The sequence below is a fragment of the Diceros bicornis genome, chromosome 34, assembly GCF_020826845.1.
Source record: "Diceros bicornis minor isolate mBicDic1 chromosome 34, mDicBic1.mat.cur, whole genome shotgun sequence".
NCBI lineage: Eukaryota > Metazoa > Chordata > Mammalia > Perissodactyla > Rhinocerotidae > Diceros > Diceros bicornis.
The window spans coordinates 20,196,539-20,216,325 of record NC_080773.1 but is presented as its reverse complement, the minus strand read 5'-3'; the positions used below and the strand labels follow the sequence as shown (position 1 = coordinate 20,216,325).

The following is a 19,787-nucleotide window of genomic DNA, read 5'->3' as shown; positions in this document are numbered from 1 at the left end:
ACACCGCATCCTGTTGCAGCCCTGCCAGGGAAGGAAGCAGAGTCCGGGATCCCTGTAAGCTGCCCGGGATGTCCTGCCTTCATGAAGCAAGGCCGTCCCAGCCGTTCTGCCCCAGCATATAAAGACGGCCCAGCCAGCCACGAGCTCCTAGACGTCCCTGTGCCCCATGCCTGCCATGTCCCACCCCTGCGCGCTGCTCGCCTGGACCCTCCTCACCCTCCTCGGGCTCGGAGTGGCTCAAGAAGATTTGATCTCATGCGGCCCCATTGTGCCCCGGAGAGAGTGGGGGGCCCTGGCATCCACGTGCGAACAGCGCCTGAACCTGCCTGTGCGCTACGTGGTGGTGGCGCACACGGCGAGCAGCCCCTGCGACACCCCGGCCTCGTGCGTGAGGCAGGTCCGGAACGTGCAGAGCTACCATGTGCAGAAACTGGGCTGGTGCGACGTGAGCTACAAGTGAGTGCGGAGGGACACAGGTGGAGCCGGGGCTGGAGGAGGGAAAGGTGCGCAGGCCTGGGGGGCAGTGGGACCCGGTTCTGAGCCGCCTGGCTGACACCCTGGGCATGTCCATTTCTCCAGTGTCGCCACGGAGGGCTGGGCGTGCACAGGCAGCACAAAGATACCAGGACAAGGGGAAACAGGCTGATATCCAAGCTCTGCTGCTCCAGGGAAGGGACAGACTTTGCCAACACGCACCACGGTGTCCTCAACCCTGGGGTCCCCTCAGAAAGTCCGTGCTTTGTTAGGAGGCGGACACAGGCTGGTGAAGCACGGGGCGGGGCTCCTGTCCCAGCTCTGCTCACGGTGGCCGAGACCCGGGGCAGGTCACTCACCCTCTCAGCTTCAGTCTCTTCTTCCTCCTCTGCACAGTCAACGGGATTGTGCCCACTTGGTCACTAACCAGCCAATACAGGCCAGGCTCTTAGGACACTGCCTGGCACGTAGTCAGAGCCCCAAAATGCACGGACTATGGCCATTAGGCACCTGCTATGTGTCAGGCCGTGTGCCGGATGCTGGGATGGGGACACAGCCTTGAACTGATGGAGTGTAGCCCAGGAGGATTTAAAGATTAGCAGGGAGAAACAAGCAAAGTCACCCAGATGAATTCACACAGTGACAGAAGTGACAATAAAAAGGAAGAGTGGCTGAGGTGACTCTGGGACGGGGGAGCTGAGGGAAGAGTGAGTGAGCTGGGGGAAGAGCGGGGTAAAGGCTCTGAGGCCGAGCGAGCGGGTCACCCTGAAGGACAGAGGTCGGGGTGGCTGGAGGTGGCTGGGAGGAAAGAGGAAATGAGGAGGAGGGGACGGAGGGCACAGGGCCTGTGGGCCCCGCGCCCGGTGAGGACGGTGGCTCTGCTCTGAGGAGGACGGGAGCCTGCTTAGTGTAAGGAGCTCCCTCTGGCTGCTGTGGGGAGGACAGACTCGAGGGGGCAAGGGCAGAAACAGGGTCGGGGACACTCAGATCTGTCTCTGGGGCCCACGCCCACCAGCGCCCTGCCCAGGGTAACAGGCTGGGCTCCAGCACACAGGTTTCCACAGCGAGAGAGGGTTTGAACCCCACAGGTTCTCAGAGCTCGGGAAGCACCAGCATCGCCTTCCTAGAGATGCAGGTCCCCAGGTCCCTCCCTTAGAGACTGCTTCAGTGGGGCTGCGGGAGGCCGGGGAATCTGAGGACCTCACTGAGAGAAATCTAGATGCCTCCAAGGGTGTCCCCAGCTCTTCAGGCTCAAGATCTTACAATTCAAAGGCTCCAACTTCCAGATTTTGTTTCCAAGAGGTGGGCGCTCCATCTAGGTGTTTCCATGAAGTCAGAAGACCAGAGCCTGGTCCGCACCCTCTGGCTTGAATCCTCTTACAGAAGCAGAGAAGTCGGCTTCTCAGATTTTAGGATTCAGAGTGTGCTTCAAACGTTCTGAATCCCCCTTCCTTGTCACGTCGCCTTCTCTCTCTGAGCCTCAGTTTCTTCCCTGGTACAATGGGCTCCTGACTGTACCCCGCTGGTGGTGGTGGCTGAGGTTTCAGTCAGATGCCTCCGTGTGACAAATGCACAGGGAGCACCACTTGCCTTCCAGGGGCTGGGGCTGCGGCCGGGCCATAACCACCCAGTCCTGGGGCCAGCACCACTATAGTATTTCTAGTCTCTTCAGAGCCGGATTCTGAGCGTGTGGTTTCCTAAGTGGCAGATTCAGGACCCAAGGTTGGAAAGTCCCAACGTTCTGTGCGTCATTGGTGAGCTGTGAGCCAGAGGGCTGAGGAGGCAGACACTGCAGTTCCAGAAGCTGACCCCCTGGTCAATTCAATGTGCCAAGTCAGACTCGCTCAATAAGACGTGCTGATGAGGGAGTCTTAAGTATCTGCTGCCAAGATTGGCAGATGCTGGGGCTCCAGGGCCTGGTCTGGTTGTGGTGCCAGCCCTTGAGTCCCCATCCTGTCACTCAGGGTACCCAGCACAGAGCAGGAAGCAGGAAGCAGGCTGGGGTGAGGGCAGAAGAGCTTCTTGGTGGAGAGTCTGAGAGGCAAGGGTCCCCAGGGCATGACCTTGGGTGAATCATCTCTCTTTCTAAGTCTCTGCTTCCTCAGCTTAAAGCGGAGATGATAGCAGTGCTCCCTCAGAGGACTGCATGCGAGGACCCATCAAATCAAGAGTGGGACAGATCCTCCAGGGAGGCAGGAGAGAGCAAGAAATCAGACCATGTGGGTGGGAGTCACAGAGACCTGGGTGAAAATCCTGGCTCTGCCTCTGACCCACTGTGTGACCCTGGGCAGGTGTTTCCACCTCTCTGATCATATACGGAATGGAGGCAGTAGTGACTCACAGGGTTGCTGTGAAGATGGAAAAACATACATATAGAGCTGTGCTTGGCACATGGCAGGGGCCACTGTCATTGCTATTATTGTGGAAGATTGGGGAGGAAGAGGGAGGGTGTCGGGGGATTGTGTGTGAGTGGCAGGAACAGGGGCAGGGTGAGTGGAGGAGGAAGAGAGGTCCTCCCCCAGGAAGCCCTCCCTCACTCATCTACCCCCCACCCCCCACAGCTTCCTGATTGGAGAAGACGGGCTTGTGTATGAGGGCCGGGGCTGGAACACCCAGGGCGCCCACTCTGGTCCCACCTGGAACGCCAAGTCAATCGGCATCAGCTTCATTGGTAACTACATGGGTAAGTGAGTGTCCAGCCATCGGGACAGGGGCGACATGGGGCCAGGAGGATGGCAGGTGTGGTGTGTGGTGGTTCAGAGGCTTTGCCACCTACAAGCTCTGTGACCTTGGGCAGTGACTCTGCTTTTCTGAGCCTCATTGCCTCCTTTGGACAGCGACCACTTTCAACCACACGGTTCTGGTGAGGACTAGGTCACCTATATAAGGTTCTTAGGCCAGTCCCCGGCACCGAAGAAGTGCTGGATAAATGGCAGCTATGGCTGTGGGTAGGAACCGGAGGTCTGTGGGCAGAGGAAGGAGAATCAGCAAGAATCTTGCCAGCCGGCATTGGCTGAGGGCTTCCTCTGTGCAGAAAGTAACTCATGTTATCATCCCACAGCCCTATGGGCAGCTGCCATGAGTCTCTCCTTTCACAGTGAGGAAACTGAGGCACAGAGAGGTGGAGTCACTGCCAGGGAGTGGCAGAGCCAGTTCTGGTCCCCAGTGGGCCAGCTGGGAGGGCACCATGGGAACCCCTGCCACACACGACCTCTGCCCTCCAGGGGGCCCCAACCTAACTCCTGCCTCTGCCTCCCGCAGAGCGGGCGCCCCCGCAACGAGCCCTCAGGGCGGCCCAGAGTCTGCTGGCCTGTGGCGTGGCCCGGGGAGCCCTGAGGCCCGACTATGAGGTCAAAGGACACCGGGATGTGCGGGACACGCTCTCTCCAGGCGACCAGCTGTACAGCATCATCCAGACTTGGCCACACTACCAAGGCTGAGGTCCTGTGTATCTCCACTCACCCCGCTGTCAGTCAGAAACCCCACTGCTTCCCCTCGGATAAAGATGCACTCACTGTGACTCTTTGTCGAAGGGGGTCTGGCACCCTTCCTCTATTCCTGCCCCCTAAATGCTACCGGAAATTCGGAACCCTAAGGACCCCAGAAAAAATAAAGGCTGACACCTAAGGGGCACTTATTCTATGCAAAATAAGCGCCTTGCACCTCCACCAGACCCCTCTAAGGTGACCACTATAACCATCCCCACTTAACTGATAAAGAAACTGAGGTCCAGAGAGGCTAACTGCCTTGAGTCACAGGTGACAGGAAGGGGAGCCAGGTTTTAAGACCTGGCAGTTTGAGGCCAGAGCAGGTGCTCTGCCCAGCGTCCTCTGCCCCCAGCCCACCCTCATACCCCCTCCCATCCAAGGATCTCAAAACACTCTGAGTCCAGAGACTTTTCGTAGCTGCCTCTGTATCCTGACTCCCCAGAATGGACTCATGGGAGAGAGGGACAGCGGCCTCTGGTGGTTTCACGCTGCCCCACCTCCTCCATAGCCTGAGGAAGGACACTCACCCTGTTGGACCCGCTCCACGTGGGGGGGCTGGGAGGCTTCCCGCGGCGGCCAGCGCTGGGGGAGGGAGGAATCAAGGCCCAGTGGGGGTCTTGGGCACCTCCCATCTCGCCCTCCTCCGTGGGTTCAAGCCTCCAGCCTCCAGCACCCACTTTCCCAGCAGAAGACTGTTAACAGTCTCCCCAGACACCCGTTTGGAGGCGGTCCATCCCCCAGTCCAAGCTCTCCCCTCTCTGAAGGGATTCCGAGAGATCCTCCAACTCGCTGCAGGAGCTGGCAGACGAGCAGCGGCTGCGGAAACTGTCCACTAGGGGGAGAGGGACAGGGTGAGCCTCCCGGCCTCGCCGGCCCGCCCGCCCCCCGCGCTCCAGCCCAGCTACCCGAGGAGTTGCGGTTCCGGCAGCGGTTGGCCGCGTCCCCTCGGCCGGTCACAGCAGCGCGGGGCCGGGTCTGGCGAGACCAGGAGATGGACGGACCGTCCCCGCTTCCTCCGCTGCCCAGTCGGTTCCGCTGCTGCTGCGGCCTGGGGAGCGGGAGGGAGACGCCCGCCTGTGCGCCCAGCTAATGTGGGGAAGGGGCGATGCTGCGCCCCTGGGGGTCCCAGCCAGGGCCGGTGACCCGCCTGAGGTCACACGGCCTAAGTAGGGAAAAGCACGGGGAGTCACAGACCAAGCTGGGGGGTTGTCAGGAGAGGAGGCGAAGGTCAGGTGAGAAGCGGGAGCAGGTAGGGGGAAGGGGAGAGATGGAGCAGGTGACAGGCGATGGACACAGGTGGGAAACGGGGATAGACCAGGGCACAGGTCAGGGGGCCAGGTGAAGGGGCGGGGATGTGGGCAGGACAGGGGGAAGTGGGCGCTCACTTCATCTTGATCTCTCTCTGCTGCTTCTCCTTCGCTTTCACAAAGGCTGTGGGGTCGAAACGGGGCACGCGACCACCTAGGGCGGGGCGGGGGTGGAGAGCAGAGGAGGCGGGGTCACAGGGTCACGCCCCCACAGTCCTAGTCCGCGCCCCCTCCTCCCACGGGTAGGGGGGTCGGCACACACCTGTGGGCGAGGGCGAGGGGCGGGCAGCGCGGCCTCGACCCCGGCCTCCGCGGCCGCCGTCCCGGGAGGAGGAGCGGGCGGCGCCGCGGCCACGCGACCTGGAGCGCTCCCGGGACGCCGAGGCCCGATCCTCCCGCGCCGCGGGCGGCACCACCGGCGGAGTCCGTCTCCTGGAGCCCAGGACCCACTGTCGGTTTCCCGCCGGCAGGACGGCTCCTATCCCAAGCCTCTTCCCGGATCCAACCATCCCCGAACCTTCAGGTCCATCCCCCATCAACTCCTAGACATTCACGCCCTGGCGCTCGACCCTCACAGACACCTTCTCCCAGGCTCCGCCCCTCTCGGAGCCCCACAGAGCCCCCAAAAGAACCCGTCAGTCACCTCCCCACATCCTAACACCCCCCTTCCCCGGACCCTTCTTCCTGAGGTCTCCGCCAGCTCCCTGAAACCCTTCCCAAGTTTCCTCCACCCACCCCCATAAATGCCAGCTGATATCAACCGGATCTCCCACCTGCCGGCCCCGCCCTCTCGCTCAACTAGACCCTCAGGCCCCGCCCCTTTCTGGTCCCCATCTCCAGGCCCGGCTCCTGATGCCGCCTCAAGCCCCGCCCATCTCCCCACAGACCCCGCCCACCGATTCCAACTGCGCATCCCAGTCCTTCCCTATGTCCCACGCAGTCTCACAGGCCTCTCCATAATCACGGAAACAAAAAGTATTTTAAATTATTTATTTTATCATTACAAACACTGATGGAAAGCATAATAGACAGCAGTGAGTTTTTCCACCATAAAATTGTTTAAACCCATTTATTTAGCTAGAAAGTAACTTGAAGAGGCACTGGCATATTCCCCTTATGATCATTTCTCTTCCGCAAACAATTGTCTTATATCGGCAGCAAGTTGAATAAAATATTGTCTCATTCGTCTTTTGTTCTTCGGAGTCTCGATCCCTAAGAGTTCAAGGTACTTTGGGGGATCCTGGATGGCCTGATGAATGTATTAAAATCAAGTTTTGCATTCTAAACACACTCAAATACATACAAATGTTTGGATTGTGGAGCTCAGACTTCTGCTACTGGCGCTACGACATTTGAAGAACATTCGCTATGGAAGTTTCAAGTCGATTTCAATCGTTCCTTCCCTATTTCTCACTGTGCTTCCTTTCCCATTTTCTTCCTTTGTTCTCTGCTGCTCTCTGTTCTCTGTCTGCTCTTTTCTGCTGCTTCAGAACTTCTGCTTGCCAGGCCACACCTTCTTCCCAGCATCTGTAGGTCCCTGCCAGGTATCTCTGTCACCTAATTCTGGAGACTGATGAATAAAAAGCATATCTTGTGTAGCTGCTCATTTACTAGAGAAATCAGGGCTACCAATTTACTAGTGAAAATCTGATGGTTCACTCTTCTCAATACTCATTTTCTGGGGGTTCCTTCTAGTTGTTCTCATGTCCTTAATTTGCCAGGTTCCAGTTGTGTATTTCGTTGTGTGGCCACATTGCCATTCCCTCCTTCAGTCTCTACACTGTGGGTGCATCTTCCTCCCAGGAAGTCCACTCTTCAACATCTATCTCCTCAGGAACTATGAACAATCAACTGTAGTTGGCAAAGTTATTTGATCTCCACTTAATTTCCATCCTCTGCCAGAGCAGCACATTAATCCCTTTAAGAATGAGGATACTCTTGCTAGGCCAGTATGATCTTTAATTAACTGGAACTGACAGTCACGGTGGGAATTACAACCTGTCCCTCCCCCTCAGAGCTGCCCAGAGCTGTTCTCGGGCACAGGGACAGATGCTTGGGTCCACGGATTGATTTTTGAAGGTTAAGCACACCTGTGCTGCTGGGTTAACCCTTGGGTCATGGTAACACTGCTGGATTCTGTTTTTCCACAATTTGTTAGGAGTTTTTGCATCTATTTTCATGAGGGACATTGGTCTGTGATTTTTCTTTTTCTGTAATAATCTTTTTTTTGTGGTTTTGGTATCTGGATTATGCTGGCCTCATAAAATAAGTTGGGAAGTATTCCCTACCTCTGTTCTCAGAAAGAGTTTGTATGAGGTTGTTGTTTCTTCTTTGAATGGTTGATAGAATTCACCAATAGAACTGTCAGGGTCTGGGAATTTACTCCACTTACAAGCCAACAAATTCTTCTGTAACTGTTTCATAAATGTTGGCAGAAGACACAAAACATCTGGGTCAGAGACAAAGGACTTTGGTACTCACAGCACATCAAAGGTATGAGCATTAGCATGTATGTTTTGGTTCCTGTTTTCCCCCCAAGTACCATGGGGCTGACGCAGAGGGAGCCAGAGTCCACCATGCACGTGCATTAGGGCCATTTCCCACCTGAAGACACCGAGCTTGGGGAATCCTCCACTTTTACAGAAGCAGTGAGTGAGCCTGCTCTACCTGGGGGAAATGTTCCCTCACCCTTCAAGGCGGCTTGTTGTCAACATAACCCTAAGAAATGGCAGATCAAGAGCAGTCAGGATGAAGATTCCCGTCATGCCTGGCCAGACGGCCTAGCCTCCTGCAGGGAGGCTAGGTTCCTGCTGTGGATACTCCACAAGTAACACGGTTGGAGCCCGGAGTTAGTCCTTTCGACAATTGGGGCCCTCCCTGAACAAACTCCAGTAACCTGGAACAAATCCCCTGAAACAGAGGCAAACAAAGCAAGAGAAAATAGGACTCGGTCACTTTTAACAAGGAAACTCACCACAAGGACATCTGGTCCAAACCAGAAGCAAAGACAGACAAACAAATCTAGAGCCTGTTTCCTTACCACAAGAAAAATGGCCCAAGGGCCAGCAGTGCCTGGTCAGATGGAAAGTACTGGGGACAGTCCCCAGGACAAATCACCTAGGCAGCTGCTGGACTGCTGCCCAGGAAATCCCAGTTGGCCCAGGCCTGCAGAGCCACGGGCAAAGAGTCCCCTGCCTGGCTCACCAAATTGTTACCAAACCCAAACACAGTTCGTTTACCCACACATAGTAGGGCCAATAAAGAAAAAAGTGAAACACCAGTCTTGTTGCAAGGAAAGAGGTTTACTATCAAAAGGCAGCCAGACGAGGAGATGGGAGTTAGAACTCAGATCCACCTTCTCAAACGGAAAAAGGTAGGGATTTTAATATGGGGTTTTAGGTAGGGGAGGGAGAGCATGTGCTGGGGTTTTAGGTAGGGGAGGGGGAGTGTGTGGCTGTGCTGGTTGGCACCTTCCCACCAGCCTGCCTTTGGCCTTGAAGACTGAATTTCTTTTCCCTTGACTGTCTGGACTTTTCTGGTTAGTTGTCATTTTCAGCCTGCGTTTGGCCTTGTGAGGCTGAATCTTGACATCTGGACCTTGACTTCATGGGAAAGACAGCTCACTCATGTACTTAGGAGAGACAGAAAGACCTGGTTAGTTTTAAACAACAGTCGGTTGTGCTGAATATGCAAAGCTGCAGATAGCAAAGCTCATCTCAAAGTTTTTTGCTCTAGGGAAGACTTTTTTAACTTCTTGGTGCTTGCCATCATAGTTCCACAACATTCCTCTGCCTCTTCTCTTCTCCACGCCTTTGCTCACTGTGGTCTCTCTGCAGCGACAGCCTCTCTCTCTCTCTGCACCCTGATTACTTGTGCCTATAGACCCAGATCAGAGGGATAAAGTGCTGTGTGATCTTCGACATCAACATAAACTCAGGAACCCTTGGGTCTTCGTTCCCATATTACGGTTGCTATTAATGTTATTAGGAGCAAACCACTCCCCGGGAGAGGCAGGTCCCCAGGAAAATCACAGAACAGGACCCCGCGAGGCTGAGGTCGCCCTCTGGCTATAAGATCAGGGAGAAAGCGGCTAGGAGCGGTGAGGACAAAGGGGGACGGCGCGCCCTCTGGCGGCGGACGGAGGGAACCGCGGAGAAGGGTGGCGCATCTTTTCCCAGCGCCAAGACCAACCCCAAGGTCAGAGCGACGATGATGCTCCCTGGGCACCTGGTACCTGTTCGGGCACCACACTAATCGCGTCACCCACGTGAAATATAGTATAGCTGGTTTTAAAAATAGTGGTTAGTTTATTTACTGCCTGTCTTCCCCACCAGAACTTGAGTGCAGGAACTTCTGCTTCGTTCAGGGATGAATCCCCAGCACCCAAAACAGGTAGGTGGGGCACACAGTAGGTGCTCCATAAATTATATGGGAAGGAAATAGCACCAGTGCTGCCCTTAGCCTCAGGCCAGAGTCTCTCCCCACAGGGCAAGGGATCCCCATGAGCAAGATGGATCCCCACTTCTGGACATGCTCTCGGACCTCAAGACTCCAGAATTCCCTGATCAGGCAGCGCTAGCCTCCTTCCAGAACCCTCATGGGCCTCGTCCATGAGTCAATGATGCAAGGAGTCAGGCGTGCACACCTAAACCCGAGGGGCCCCTGTCTCCGAGGCTGTTGTTAGAGCCAGGCCAAGCTAGTGGGGTGCACAGGAGGCCCCGTGGTGGGATGCGGAAGGGGACTTACAAAAGCAGGGGGTGGGCTGCGAGTTGGGGGCCCTGCTCTCTGGAAGCCTCCATGTCCCTGGGCAGAATTCCAAGGTGTCCGAGAATCCTAAATTCCAACAGGGTCTTCCATCCTCGGGTTCCTCTGAGGAACTTTAAAGGTTCTTGGCTGCAGGATAGGGGGTGGGAGCACCTTGTGAACGGAGGTTGCCTGAGTTAACCCACTTGAGGGAGGAGACCCCTATAGGACGTCCTGGAGGGGGATGGGGGAGGAGCAGTGGGAGAGCAGTCCCCTCCCCCAATAAAAAGGAAGGAAAAATGAGTATTTATCACCTGAGTTTCCCAAATCACTGAAAGAGGGACGGATTCAACAAATGTGGAAGAAAGCTGCCCTCTCCCTACTCACACCACAACTCCCCAGAGTGAACCATGGTCTCTGCAGAAAAGGAAACCCACTTGAAATGGCACAATCCACACTCACTTGGTATAGACTGTTTCTTTGCACATATCTTTCTATTTTGTCTTTTCAAGGTGTTCTTGTGAAGAGGGTAAATCATACTTTGTCTAGCAGCTTTTAGCTTGATGTATAGGTTTTAAATATTCAGCAATAGTGTATGTAGGCCTCCGTCTGTACTGTTGTTGAGGAACACATATCTCTGAAGAGCAGCCCTGATGCTTAGAACAGCCCTATGAGGGAGGGACGGTCCTTAAGTCTATGTCACAGGTGGAAAAAGTGACAGTGGCTTAATAGGTGATACTGAGATATATTTTTCGCCAACTATGTGCTAGGAACAGGGGATATAATGGTGACTGAGAAGGAAAAAATGATAGCCCTTTCTCTATCTTTAAATGAGACAACTATACTGCAGCTGGATTATTTGGGACAGGCCCATCTACACCTATTGACCCAGCATAATTATCAATAGCTCCCTCTTTCACTCTCAAGTATTGTGGTTTGGACAATAAGTTATACAATGACCCTACTTATAGACCTCAATGTATAGTAAGAAAGATAGAAATTAATCAAAGAATTACACAGGTAAGTTCACAACTACAGTTGTGATAAATACGAAGAAGGAGAGGACATGGTGTGAGGAAAGCAAATAGCAGGGTTTGTCCTAATCTGAGATATGAGAATGAGATGTCACCCTGAGAAGGTGACACTGAAGGAATAGTAAGGGACAATTAGGATGCGGTCAGTAGGGAGGTGAACATTCCAGGTTTGGGAACATCAAGGAAAAACATCAGGATTCTACATTGTGTTTTAAACTGGTCCTTGCTATGATCACCGTTAGTCTGACTTCTATCATTGTTGATACAACAAAGAAAACAAGTGTTTTTTGCTAATTGCAAGACAATCTGAAGACTTTTTATACTGGCTGAATTAATTTTAACAAGACCAAATGAGGGAGTTGGTGAGTTAAATCATTAAAAATTCAACTTCCTAAAACATACAGGGAGCAAATCTAACTTCCTCCTCTCCAAAAAGGACATAAGTAATACAGTCTCAGGATTAAAGGCAACAATTACAGATTGCAGTTGCAGGAAGTGTTCACAAGGGCCTGTCTCCACATTAAGCTGACAAGATAAAGAATTAATAAAATTCTAACAAGAGAAGACTTCACGCCACCTGGCTAATGATTATATTCTTAGTATCATTAAGGAATCCGATGTGTAAATATTCCTGTCTTTTTACAAAAGGCTAGCTGAGTGTTTTGTAATCTTCCAGTGAAGGTGCAAAGTTCCTGAATTTCTTAAGATTCCTCTATTAAAACCTGTACACAGTTTGTCCAAAGTCCCCTGGGGTCAGGGAAGTCAGATCATCTTCAAGGGCAGCAAGAAGGGCAGGGTGGCTGGGGACTCAGGAAGAGGGTCTCAGGAGTGAGCGAGGGGAGGCTGGGGTGGAGGGAGGCCGTGCTGGCGGCCACGGTGAGGAGCTTGGACTCTTCCTAAGAGTCATGAGAAGCCACAGATAAATGTGACTCACTTTTGATCTGAGCTTTGGCCTCATGGGGACCAGGGTGCATGCTGAGAGGTCACTGAGGAGGTGGGAGCAACATCAGGTGTGAGGAGAAGATGGTTGGACCAGCATGCAGAGAGCAGAAATCGACAAGAGTGGTCACAGTCATTAGATGTTTAGGAGGGAACAGCAACATGACTTGGGGGCAGGTTGGATATTCCTTCAATCATTCAGTAACTATTGAACACCTGATATGGGCTCAGCATGGTTTCGGGTGCCGTTTGGGGGAGAGAGTAGGGTGCACCAAGGATGGTGCTCAGATGTCTGGCTTCTGTAACTGGAAGATGATCATATCGTTCCCTGACACAGGGGTCCTGGAAGGGGGCTGATTTTGGAGGAGCAAAGCATGAGCCGTTTGGAAATCTTGCATTTGAGGGGCTTGTGGGACATCCTAGTGCAGATGTCAAGGAGACATGTGGATACACAGATCCAGAATTCAGCTGAGAGCACTGAGTTGGACAGAAAAATCTGGAAATCACCTGCACTTTGGTGGTGGCTGAAGCCATGTTCTGGATAAGATCACCTGGCAGAAAAAGTGTAGCATAATGATCAAGGAGGGAAGAATGATCTGAAAGGGAGAACAAAAGCCCATCCAGAGAAGCAGAAGGAAAATCAAGACAGTCTTATGAAACAGAACCTAAAGGAAGTGAGCATTTCAAGAAGAAGGAATTGATCAACTGTGTCAACTGCTGCCCAGTTGCCCAAGGTCATGCAGCTAATAAGTGGCAGGGCTACAATTTAAAACCAAGTCTAACTATTTAACAAATGGGGCTGGGATCAATGGTGAGCATTTGGAAACAAATTTAGACCCCTACCTCACACCATAGCTATCATAAATTCCAGTACAGGTAAAGGACTGAAAATAGAACACAAGATAACATTTTTTTAATAGAAAATGTCTTATAATCTTGTTGTGGAAAGACTTCTTAAGGCAAGACAGGAAACACAGAAACTATAAAATAAAAAACAATACATTTTTTTGATCGACTGGAGGAAAACATTTGCAGCCCATTTGACAGACACAGGGTTAATATCCACATATACAACAACCCAAAAGGAAAATGATTAAGAGAGATGAACAGACTGCTCACAGAAGAAGGGTGCAAACAGCCATAAATATGTAAAAAGACAATCACTGCTCCGATGTTCAAGGAAATACAAATACAACAATAATGAGACACCATTCCTTGGATTGGTATAGCATTTAAAAACTGATCCCATTAAGGGGGAAAAGAAATACTAAAACTCTTTTGGAATAGTATTTGGCAATATCTACTACAATTTTATGTGTAGCTCTATTTCCTGATCTGGGTGCTGGATACACACTGTATTCATGGTGTGAAAATTAATAGAGCTCTCCACTCTATTCTATTAATTCTACATATTGTATTTTATGAATTCTAGTAACTCTATCAAGTGCATTTGTACCTCTTTCTATATGTATGTTATTCTTTCATGCCTTTAAAAGGAACTGAGAGACACAAAATGTACATACCGAACAACTCAACAATCTCAGTTACGGGATTCTTTTTGTCATTTTGAAATTGATAACAAGAAGACAAACAACCCATTTATTTTTAAATGGGCAACAGAGATGAACAGGCAGCTGACAGAAAACAAATCCAAGTGACAAATCCAAATGGGCAGCAAACATAGAAAAATACTCAATCTCCTGAGTGGTCATAAAAATGTCAATTAAAGTTACAGAGAGATATCTCTTTATACCCATACATTTGAGAAGTAGAACACCCACTTCTGGAGTGAGTGAAGCTCCAAAACGTTACTGGTGGAAGTGTGACTTGTTAACAGACTTTTGGGGAAAACTATTTGGTGATATTTATTTATTATTTATGTGCTTTGACCTAGGGAGTGTATATGTATAATTTATAAGTGCTCCAGTGTGTTGGGCTATATGTTTGACAATATTTTGTGCAACACTGGGGGAAAGAACAGGAAACTTCCAGGAAAGAAAGGATTATATCAAAATGGTGAACGTATACAATGAAATATTATGCAACTACTATGAAGAATAAATTAGAATTCAATGCATTGACCTGGAGAGATGTACATGAAATATTAGGTGACAAAAGACAAATTGATGTGCATGGTTTGGATGTTAATTTTTCAAAAATATGCCCTTACATATGTTTGTAGGAAGCAGAATATCGTTTAGAACTTCATCTCTGGAGCCAGGAAGCCTGTGGCTAAACCCCGACATCACCATCTTCTCTCTGGACGTGGTGACCCCTCCAGGCTTCAGTTTCCGCGACTGCGAAAGGTTAATAATAACATCCACCTCACAAACTGTTGGGAGCACGTGATGAGATAATTCATGGAAAGGGCTTAGAGCTGCCTGGTGCGCTATCCGATGACGTCATGAGTGTAAGCATGATCCACCTGAGCATGGGGAATATGGTGGGAGAAACACCCAACACTGGTCTCGCTGGGGACCTCGGGTGGGCGGAGCTGGAGGGACACAAGTGATTAACCTTCCTATCAATTCAACTAGTTACAGCTGGCATGCGTTACTTTTGTAATTTTTTTTAGTCCACTAAAGTAGGAGGAAAGGAGGAAGAACAACCCAGGCAGTCGGCCCTGAACTCACCAGGCGCTCTGGGAGGGAGTGGGAACGGGGGCCTGGGCAGGGCAGAGCCCCCAGGAAAGCCTTCCTCCCCAACAGTGGATCCCCAGCCACCGGGTGGCCCTGGGCAAATGGCTGTTCCTCTCTGGAGGTCAGGTTCCCTCCTGTGCACAGTGGAGCTGCCAGTGGCCCCACGTAAGCACGCTGCTTACTACCAAGGGCAGATGTGAGCTCCAGTCCCAGTGGCGCTTCTGGGGCCTTAGGAGCCAGACATCTAAGGGCTCCACCCTTGTCAACATTTAATCCCACGTCCACCCTAGGAGTTAGGGACTTTACATTATCCCCCCATTTTGCAGTGGAGAAAACAGGCACAGAACGGTTAGGTCACCTGCCTGAGCTCAACACGAGAGTGTGGCCAGAAATAAATCTCAGGCAGCCTGGCTCTGATCTGGGCTCTGGACCACCAGGCTCCACTATCTCCTGTGTCTCAGCAACGTGACATCCCCTCCAGGCCTCAGTCTCCTCCACTGTGAAATGGGCCTCCCAGTACTCACCTCTTCAGTTTGCTGAAAGGGTTAAGGACATCGCATGTGGACCTGGGAGCAAAAACGAGAGTCTTTGTTACCTCCATTCTTCTGGGAGGAGGGAGATGAGGCCCCGGGCGCTTCTCTGGTGTTAAGTTCCTGTTGAGTTGCCCAACGCTGCACTGAGAGACAAAGCGGGGCAGGGATCCAGGCCCTGGGTCTTCCAGGAACCACAGGGTGAAGCGCCCAGGGGTCTGTGCACCCCTCCCCACCCCGGCTCTTGGCTGGATGAGGGGCCCCATGGTTTTGTCAGGGGCTCTTAGCTCCCGACCTCACTAGGGCTGACCACACCGCATCCTGTTGCAGCCCTGCCAGGGAAGGAAGCAGAGTCCGGGATCCCTGTAAGCTGCCCGGGATGTCCTGCCTTCATGAAGCAAGGCCGTCCCAGCCGTTCTGCCCCAGCATATAAAGACGGCCCAGCCAGCCACGAGCTCCTAGACGTCCCTGTGCCCCATGCCTGCCATGTCCCACCCCTGCGCGCTGCTCGCCTGGACCCTCCTCACCTTCCTCGGGCTCGGAGTGGCTCAAGAAGATTTGATCTCATGCGGCCCCATTGTGCCCCGGAGAGAGTGGGGGGCCCTGGCATCCACGTGCGAACAGCGCCTGAACCTGCCTGTGCGCTACGTGGTGGTGGCGCACACGGCGAGCAGCCCCTGCGACACCCCGGCCTCGTGCGTGAGGCAGGTCCGGAACGTGCAGAGCTACCATGTGCAGAAACTGGGCTGGTGCGACGTGAGCTACAAGTGAGTGCGGAGGGACACAGGTGGAGCCGGGGCTGGAGGAGGGAAAGGTGCGCAGGCCTGGGGGGCAGTGGGACCCGGTTCTGAGCCGCCTGGCTGACACCCTGGGCATGTCCATTTCTCCAGTGTCGCCACGGAGGGCTGGGCGTGCACAGGCAGCACAAAGATACCAGGACAAGGGGAAACAGGCTGATATCCAAGCTCTGCTGCTCCAGGGAAGGGACAGACTTTGCCAACACGCACCACGGTGTCCTCAACCCTGGGGTCCCCTCAGAAAGTCCGTGCTTTGTTAGGAGGCGGACACAGGCTGGTGAAGCACGGGGCGGGGCTCCTGTCCCAGCTCTGCTCACGGTGGCCGAGACCCGGGGCAGGTCACTCACCCTCTCAGCTTCAGTCTCTTCTTCCTCCTCTGCACAGTCAACGGGATTGTGCCCACTTGGTCACTAACCAGCCAATACAGGCCAGGCTCTTAGGACACTGCCTGGCACGTAGTCAGAGCCCCAAAATGCACGGACTATGGCCATTAGGCACCTGCTATGTGTCAGGCCGTGTGCCGGATGCTGGGATGGGGACACAGCCTTGAACTGATGGAGTGTAGCCCAGGAGGATTTAAAGATTAGCAGGGAGAAACAAGCAAAGTCACCCAGATGAATTCACACAGTGACAGAAGTGACAATAAAAAGGAAGAGTGGCTGAGGTGGCTCTGGGACGGGGGAGCTGAGGGAAGAGTGAGTGAGCTGGGGGAAGAGCGGGGTAAAGGCTCTGAGGCTGAGCGAGCGGGTCACCCTGAAGGACAGAGGTCGGGGTGGCTGGAGGTGGCTGGGAGGAAAGAGGAAATGAGGAGGAGGGGACGGAGGGCACAGGGCCTGTGGGCCCCGCGCCCGGTGAGGACGGTGGCTCTGCTCTGAGGAGGACGGGAGCCTGCTTAGTGTAAGGAGCTCCCTCTGGCTGCTGTGGGGAGGACAGACTCGAGGGGGCAAGGGCAGAAACAGGGTCGGGGACACTCAGATCTGTCTCTGGGGCCCACGCCCACCAGCGCCCTGCCCAGGGTAACAGGCTGGACTCCAGCACACAGGTTTCCACAGCGAGAGAGGGTTTGAACCCCACAGGTTCTCAGAGCTCGGGAAGCACCAGCATCGCCTTCCTAGAGATGCAGGTCCCCAGGTCCCTCCCTTAGAGACTGCTTCAGTGGGGCTGCGGGAGGCCGGGGAATCTGAGGACCTCACTGAGAGAAATCTAGATGCCTCCAAGGGTGTCCCCAGCTCTTCAGGCTCAAGATCTTACAATTCAAAGGCTCCAACTTCCAGATTTTGTTTCCAAGAGGTGGGCGCTCCATCTAGGTGTTTCCATGAAGTCAGAAGACCAGAGCCTGGTCCGCACCCTCTGGCTTGAATCCTCTTACAGAAGCAGAGAAGTCGGCTTCTCAGATTTTAGGATTCAGAGTGTGCTTCAAACGTTCTGAATCCCCCTTCCTTGTCACGTCGCCTTCTCTCTCTGAGCCTCAGTTTCTTCCCTGGTACAATGGGCTCCTGACTGTACCCCGCTGGTGGTGGTGGCTGAGGTTTCAGTCAGATGCCTCCGTGTGACAAATGCACAGGGAGCACCACTTGCCTTCCAGGGGCTGGGGCTGCGGCCGGGCCATAACCACCCAGTCCTGGGGCCGGCACCACTATAGTATTTCTAGTCTCTTCAGAGCCGGATTCTGAGCGTGTGGCTTCCTAAGTGGCAGATTCAGGACCCAAGGTTGGAAAGTCCCAACGTTCTGTGCGTCATTGGTGAGCTGTGAGCCAGAGGGCTGAGGAGGCAGACACTGCAGCTCCAGAAGCTGATCCCCTGGTTAATTCAATGTGCCAAGTCAGACTCGCTCAATAAGACGTGCTGATGAGGGAGTCTTAAGTATCTGCTGCCAAGATTGGCAGATGCTGGGGCTCCAGGGCCTGGTCTGGTTGTGGTGCCAGCCCTTGAGTCCCCATCCTGTCACTCAGGGTACCCAGCACAGAGCAGGAAGCAGGAAGCAGGCTGGGGTGAGGGCAGAAGAGCTTCTTGGTGGAGAGTCTGAGAGGCAAGGGTCCCCAGGGCATGACCTTGGGTGAATCATCTCTCTTTCTAAGTCTCTGCTTCCTCAGCTTAAAGCGGAGATGATAGCAGTGCTCCCTCAGAGGACTGCATGCGAGGACCCATCAAATCAAGAGTGGGACAGATCCTCCAGGGAGGCAGGAGAGAGCAAGAAATCAGACCATGTGGGTGGGAGTCACAGAGACCTGGGTGAAAATCCTGGCTCTGCCTCTGACCCACTGTGTGACCCTGGGCAGGTGTTTCCACCTCTCTGATCATATACGGAATGGAGGCAGTAGTGACTCACAGGGTTGCTGTGAAGATGGAAAAACATACATATAGAGCTGTGCTTGGCACATGGCAGGGGCCACTGTCATTGCTATTATTGTGGAAGATTGGGGAGGAAGAGGGAGGGTGTCGGGGGATTGTGTGTGAGTGGCAGGAACAGGGGCAGGGTGAGTGGAGGAGGAAGAGAGGTCCTCCCCCAGGAAGCCCTCCCTCACTCATCTACCCCCCACCCCCCACAGCTTCCTGATTGGAGAAGACGGGCTTGTGTATGAGGGCCGGGGCTGGAACACCCAGGGCGCCCACTCTGGTCCCACCTGGAACGCCAAGTCAATCGGCATCAGCTTCATTGGTAACTACATGGGTAAGTGAGTGTCCAGCCATCGGGACAGGGGCGACATGGGGCCAGGAGGATGGCAGGTGTGGTGTGTGGTGGTTCAGAGGCTCTGCCACCTACAAGCTCTGTGACCTCGGGCAGTGACTCTGCTTTTCTGAGCCTCATTGCCTCCTTTGGACAGCGACCACTTTCAACCACACGGTTCTGGTGAGGACTAGGTCACCTATATAAGGTTCTTAGGCCAGTCCCCGGCACCGAAGAAGTGCTGGATAAATGGCAGCTATGGCTGTGGGTAGGAACCGGAGGTCTGTGGGCAGAGGAAGGAGAATCAGCAAGAATCTTGCCAGCCGGCATTGGCTGAGGGCTTCCTCTGTGCAGAAAGTAACTCATGTTATCATCCCACAGCCCTGTGGGCAGCTGCCATGAGTCTCTCCTTTCACAGTGAGGAAACTGAGGCACAGAGAGGTGGAGTCACTGCCAGGGAGTGGCAGAGCCAGTTCTGGTCCCCAGTGGGCCAGCTGGGAGGGCACCATGGGAACCCCTGCCACACACGACCTCTGCCCTCCAGGGGGCCCCAACCTAACTCCTGCCTCTGCCTCCCGCAGAGCGGGCACCCCCGCAACGAGCCCTCAGGGCGGCCCAGAGTCTGCTGGCCTGTGGCGTGGCCCGGGGAGCCCTGAGGCCCGACTATGAGGTCAAAGGACACCGGGATGTGCGGGACACGCTCTCTCCAGGCGACCAGCTGTACAGCATCATCCAGACTTGGCCACACTACCAAGGCTGAGGTCCTGTGTATCTCCACTCACCCCGCTGTCAGTCAGAAACCCCACTGCTTCCCCTCGGATAAAGATGCACTCACTGTGACTCTTTGTCGAAGGGGGTCTGGCACCCTTCCTCTATTCCTGCCCCCTAAATGCTACCGGAAATTCGGAACCCTAAGGACCCCAGAAAAAATAAAGGCTGACACCTAAGGGGCACTTATTCTATGCAAAATAAGCGCCTTGCACCTCCACCAGACCCCTCTAAGGTGACCACTATAACCATCCCCACTTAACTGATAAAGAAACTGAGGTCCAGAGAGGCTAACTGCCTTGAGTCACAGGTGACAGGAAGGGGAGCCAGGTTTTAAGACCTGGCAGTTTGAGGCCAGAGCAGGTGCTCTGCCCAGCGTCCTCTGCCCCCAGCCCACCCT

The 19,787-nt window shown here is 53.6% G+C and overlaps 2 protein-coding genes and 1 pseudogene across 2 annotated transcripts; 2 read left to right on the top strand and 1 right to left on the bottom strand.

Moving 5' to 3' along the window:
* Positions 1-175: 175 nt before the first annotated feature.
* Positions 176-3,914, top strand: LOC131397597 (peptidoglycan recognition protein 1-like). Its single transcript, XM_058530705.1, has 3 exons — positions 176-456; positions 3,036-3,157; positions 3,736-3,914. The coding sequence occupies exons 1-3, from the start codon at positions 176-178 to the stop codon at positions 3,912-3,914; spliced, it is 582 nt and encodes a 193-aa protein (XP_058386688.1).
* Positions 3,915-6,612: 2,698 nt separating this feature from the next.
* Positions 6,613-7,847, bottom strand: LOC131397596 (receptor-binding cancer antigen expressed on SiSo cells-like; annotated as a pseudogene).
* Positions 7,848-15,640: 7,793 nt separating this feature from the next.
* LOC131397595 (peptidoglycan recognition protein 1-like) lies at positions 15,641-19,379 on the top strand. The gene is made up of 3 exons (XM_058530704.1): positions 15,641-15,921; positions 18,501-18,622; positions 19,201-19,379. Exons 1-3 carry the CDS (start codon positions 15,641-15,643, stop codon positions 19,377-19,379), a joined length of 582 nt encoding a protein of 193 aa, XP_058386687.1.
* The last annotated feature ends 408 nt before the right edge of the window (positions 19,380-19,787 follow it).

Bases quoted from the DNA above. Each gene is read 5' to 3' on its own strand.
- LOC131397597 (XM_058530705.1), top strand. From the start codon at position 176: ATGTCCCACCCCTGCGCGCTGCTCGCCTGGACCCTCCTCACCCTCCTC. The intron at 457-3,035 runs GTGAGTGCGGAG...CACCCCCCACAG, and splicing joins TGGTGCGACGTGAGCTACAA to CTTCCTGATTGGAGAAGACG. The intron at 3,158-3,735 runs GTAAGTGAGTGT...TGCCTCCCGCAG, and splicing joins CTTCATTGGTAACTACATGG to AGCGGGCGCCCCCGCAACGA.
- LOC131397595 (XM_058530704.1), top strand. From the start codon at position 15,641: ATGTCCCACCCCTGCGCGCTGCTCGCCTGGACCCTCCTCACCTTCCTC. The intron at 15,922-18,500 runs GTGAGTGCGGAG...CACCCCCCACAG, and splicing joins TGGTGCGACGTGAGCTACAA to CTTCCTGATTGGAGAAGACG. The intron at 18,623-19,200 runs GTAAGTGAGTGT...TGCCTCCCGCAG, and splicing joins CTTCATTGGTAACTACATGG to AGCGGGCACCCCCGCAACGA.